General features: G+C 41.1%; 1 protein-coding gene across 1 annotated transcript; it reads right to left on the reverse strand.

Moving 5' to 3' along the window:
• Positions 1–212: 212 nt before the first annotated feature.
• Positions 213–1,698, reverse strand: LOC134843943 (histone deacetylase 3-like). The gene has a single exon (XM_063860309.1). It carries the CDS (start codon positions 1,693–1,695, stop codon positions 406–408), a length of 1,290 nt encoding a protein of 429 aa, XP_063716379.1. The 5' UTR covers positions 1,696–1,698; the 3' UTR covers positions 213–405.
• Between the last annotated feature and the right edge of the window lie 3,469 nt (positions 1,699–5,167).

The following is a 5,167-nucleotide window of genomic DNA, read 5'->3' on the forward strand; positions in this document are numbered from 1 at the left end:
CTTTAGAAAAAAATTTTTTGTCTTTTTTTCTCGAAACCAAGCTAGTTTTCGAGATCGATTTTCAAAATCCTAATAAGTTTTATACTTCTGTTTGTATAAACATCCCAGATAACGTTCCAATTTCCTTGTATACTCGAAAATTTTCTGAATCAACATTAATCTCCAGCACGTTTTCCTTCCGATCCTTTTTTCAAGTAAAGATCGAAACAAAAACAAGTTCTCGAAGAGTAAATTTTTGTCCAATAAACAAATTTTCTCATATTAAACTTTCCATTCTACGTCACTACATGTGTTCTGGTTCTTAACTGGACTTAAGGCCCAATTCACCAAACAGACCCAACATCTACACTCCAATCACGTTTTCCTCAAGCAATGAAATGACCAAAAGACATACATAAAACAAACTCAGTCCTGGTCCTTATCACCATCGTAATACTCATTGTCTTTTTCCACTCTCTTTGATAATTCAGTGGCGTCTTCCCTTTGATCTGGATTCGAGTCCGCCCAGTCCCTGGGATCATCTTGGATCAGATCATCAGGAACATGTTGCATTTGTACACTTGGCGCCGAAGCTACACTTTTCAACATTTCAACTGTCATTTTCCTAATGTCATCCAGGTATTGCTTTGAGTTTTGGTTGTCCATTTTACAAACGGTTTCTGGGTGCAGAGTAAAATCTGGAGCAAAGTACGAGTAATATTCAGTTTGAGGCAGATCATTGCTGATTTCTTCTCCGACCAACACAGATGTTTCGTATGTCCAGCAACGAGCTACATTCCGCATCGTATATCCCCCACCTCCTAGTACCAATACTGGTACATCAAACTCTAGCATGTAACGAACGCAATCACCATGACCGTAGTTACTCATATTGAAACATCCCAATCGATCAGCTGCAAGGCAATCGGCTCCACATTGCAACACTACCACGTTTGGTCTATAGTGATCCATAATAGCTTTAACCGTAGGTTGATAAATACTTCGGTAACTCACATCATCCATTCCGTCTTTTAGAGGAACATTCACCGAGAAATATTTACCAGCTTCTTTACCAATTTCATACATATCTCCGGTGCCAGGGAAAAAAGAGTTTCCGTACTTGTGAAACGATACTGTCATTACTCTGTCCGTCAGATAAAACGCTTCCTGCACCCCATCACCATGATGAATATCGATATCAACATATAGCACTCTTTGATGGTACTTCAGAAGCTCAAGAATAGCCAGCACTATATCATTGACGTAACAAAAGCCTGAAGCTTCACTCTTTTTCGCATGATGCAGACCACCGGACCAATTCACAGCAATGTCGCACTGTTTGTTATTAATTTTGCGTGCACCGTCAAGGGACGCGCCGGAAGTTAGAGCGCAAAACCTATACAATCCAGGGAACATGGGACTGTCATCCCCGATGTTGAAGCTACTACAATTTTTTATTGGAAAAACGTCGCTTGCACTTTGTCCAATTGAACGTTGCAAAAATTCGATGTAATCTTCGGAGTGAAATTTGCACATATCATGAGAAGTAGCTTGATAAGGTCGGTAGACTTTCATTTTCTTATGCAGCTGATAAGAGAACACTAAATTATGAGTTAGAGTTAAGCGATGTGGTTTCATTGGATGATTGGCTCCATAATGAAAATTCCCAACCGTAGGCTCGTAGAAATATACAATACTTCTTTTATTTGTAGTCATGCTTTCTAAAACAAAACCACGCAACAGCGTTCATATTTCTGTGCCTTTAGACCAAAATGCTCAACGGTTTCAGTCAAAAACGAATCGCACGATATGTTGAAAACGACGATCAAAGTGTTATTTGTAAAAAGAGACTAATTGTGAAAGCTAAAATGGAATGTTTGATTTTTTTTTCAAATTTGAATTGAAGGGACATGACAGGTGACAACGCATTTTTTCGCAACAACTGAAATTCCGCGGAAATCAGACGACAAATAGAACTAAATGGACGGAAATTAGAATTCGAGATCGAGCGATTTCGAGAGAAAAGAAGCCTTCCGAAACGTAACCATCGTGCAATTACAGTTTTAAAAGAACAATCAGGTCATAAGTATCATAGTAACCGTGTTATAATCAGGAGTTCCTTCATCACATGTTCCAGTCAAAATCCTACAAAATTTCTAGATATGGAACTGATAACGATAAAAAAAGAAATGGTTAGATATATCAAAGAAGTTCAAATATTTTCGCACATTTTGAGCAATTTTCTTAACAATATTTACAGTTCGATCAAAGAGCTAGAAAAATCGGCAAACATGTCTCAAAAATGATCTAGAAACTTTTGTCCACTTCTGTGTGCCAGTCGGTCATATTTGGAAGTTTGACCTTGAGGAATACGAACAACGTAATTTTGGGTGAAAATTAATTTTTCAAAAATTCGAATTGAGCCTGTCATGTTCAACTTTCACGCGAAAACTGAAAATCTCAGAAATACAAGATCAGAACTACCGAAAGACAATCGCGGGAAAGTAGTTGAAAAAAGCAGCGGGAAATTGCTATTCGCAATTTTCAGATATAAATCAAACGCGAGTAGAGCTGTCCTATCCTGAATAGGAAGCAGAGCGATTGCAAACAAAGCAGACACAAATAAGAAGTGGACCAGAGTGAACCCTCGGTGGAAAGGTGGACAGCTGGGGTATCCCAATGGTCCAAACCAAAACTCAATTCTCGAGTAAAAACTCATTTACCTTGCTGGAATTAATTGATTACAAACTTCTTGAGTTAAAACTTAATTACCTTAATGCTAGAGTTACTGATTAATTTAGTCATTCCAATTCTCGAATGTGCTGGTATGCGAGTACCCAATTTAGTTTTCTTGAGTGTGTTTTATAATTGTTATGTTGAGGTAAGGAGAGTTTTAGGTTGATCCATTTGAAATGGATCACAGTTCCACTGTCAATAAAAAGTAACCATACGGACTGTTCCGACCCTGTTTTTAACGGCGTTCGCGTATTTTGGGTATTTTGAGACCTAAGTATGGGGGCGTTCTTGTTTTCAAAAGTGGGGTGGGGGGAGGTATTTTGGTAGTGGCCTTTAAGCTGTACCGAGGGTTATAGTCTCATGTCGCAAGTGAACCGAATTGGCTCCGACCGTTCGAGGTAGAAAAACACAAGAGATAGTGTCCCTGACTCTTGAGCCAATGGTTATAGGGCCTATTTTGCTTTAACCTCATATGTGACTCAAGTAGGCGACTGTTACATCGGGTTTTTATGGCGCTCCTGGGTGTTTTTACGACATCATGACTACGGAGTCGAACGCACTTGACACAGCTCCGGGCTACATGCCCATTCTAGAGTACCGGTGGTACGGTTCGGCGGGAACGTGTAAACCTTCCGGTCGTACCGTGATAGCTTTTTAAGAAAACTCGAGAAAATTTCCTGGTACGCTCTCCGAACGAGGCCTAGCTAACCGAGTAAGGGGAGGTAACTAGGGGGACTAAAAAACGAGCAAAAAGACAAAAAGCGAAACAAAAACCGAAAAAGAATAGAACAAGGAACAAAAACCATAAAACAAAAAAATGGCAGTGACTTTGACACCAGATTAGTTGGATCAAAACTTTATATTAATTAAAAAGTATACCCATACTGTTTTCATAAGACCGATCGTTTCGATCATTTCAGCAAGTTAAAAAGGGGCCCGAGTGTGGGGCGTTGTCAAGGGTTTTCAGATAGCTTGCAACTGAGCTGGACCACTAGGAGACTTGACTGGGAAAGGTGACCAGCTAAGTAGGAAAGTGGTTCACAAGAAGGGTAACCGACAAGTGCTGGACACGACAAGGGAAATCCAGCACCGACGGGACCGAACAGAGAATGCACACAGGGATATTTTGTTTGGTCAATCTACGAATCACTGGGAGACTGCACTGGAACAGGTGACGAGTCAAGTGGGAAATTAGTGCTGGAGAGAGGTGCTGGACGGGCCAAGGAGACAACCAGCACGGAATCAGAGCAACCAGAGGGGGACACACAGAGGTGTTCTGGTTGCTCAATCGGGTATCGTTAGAATCCAAATTACATTATAGGAGATAAGTGTAAAATTGGATAAGCGGAACCCCACTGTTTTCAGGAAGGTTTTTACTTGAGCAGAGCTTGGAAACAGGTTCTACGGTTTTCTCTCGAGAAGTTTAGCACTGAGCGCTTAAGGTGATTTTCGGCTTAAGAGGGGGGCTAAATAAAGGGGAGGTTAGAAGGGGGCTGGTTAGGTTAGAGGTTGGCGGTTGCAAATTGTGAAAAGGGAGGACACGTTAAAGTAACTACCAATCAATATCGTCGATTTAGTTACATTATAATCTTACACGCGTGAATTATAGAGAGAGGATAACCAAATTTAAGATCGAAGTAAGGTAAGTACCCTGGCCGGATCGGGTGGGGGGAACGGAGATAGACAGTTTTTGAAACCCGGAAGGACAATACCCCATAAGAACGTTAATAGGGGGGTTGGAAAACGTGTGACAATCAGGTACCAGACATTTTTTCTACGAAAGGGCGATATTAGTCATCTCTGATTTTAGGTGGGTTCATCTTTCTGTTTTTATAATTTTTTCTCGTTTGTGTTTTTAAGTTTTTGGTACTAATTTTATCGGTTTTGAACAAACAGGTCATCACAACACACCGGCGAACAAGTTGAATTTCAACTTGCATCAGAATAATAAAGGGAGATAAATACAGGGGTGTTAGCATTTGAAACTTCTGGCCAGTAAGGTTGGGTTTTGGGAAAATTTTTATACTAGAGCTCAAGTGGTGGTACCAGGGATAGTAGTTCAAGAGTCTCAACAACGAAGAAGAAGAAATCAGTTTGTCCCAACACTAAGGAAGATGGGGTCTTGGGACAGTGTGTGTGTCCCAACACTGAAGTGACGAAGTCCTGGAACAGTACGAAGAAGTCTTGGGACGGTACAAAGAAGTCTGAGGACAGTGCCGAAAGGTCTTGGGACAGTACCAGGAAGTCTTGGGACAGAGCGGAAAAGTCTTGGGATAGTACCAGGAAGTCTTGGGACAGAGCGGAGAAATCTTGGGACAGTACCAAAAAGTCTTGGGACGGAGTGGAAACGTCTTGGAAAGCACCAGGAAGTCTTGGGACAGAGTGAAAAAGTCTTGGGACAGCACCAGAAAGTCTTGGGACAGAGCAGAAAGGTCTTGGAACAGTACCAGGA

The sequence above is a fragment of the Symsagittifera roscoffensis genome, chromosome 4 (assembly GCF_963678635.1).
Source record: "Symsagittifera roscoffensis chromosome 4, txSymRosc1.1, whole genome shotgun sequence".
NCBI classification, from domain to species: Eukaryota; Metazoa; Xenacoelomorpha; order Acoela; family Convolutidae; genus Symsagittifera; species Symsagittifera roscoffensis.

Coding starts and splice junctions, on each gene's coding strand:
- LOC134843943 (XM_063860309.1), bottom strand. CDS start 1,695: ATGACTACAAATAAAAGAAGTATTGTATATTTCTACGAGCCTACGGTT.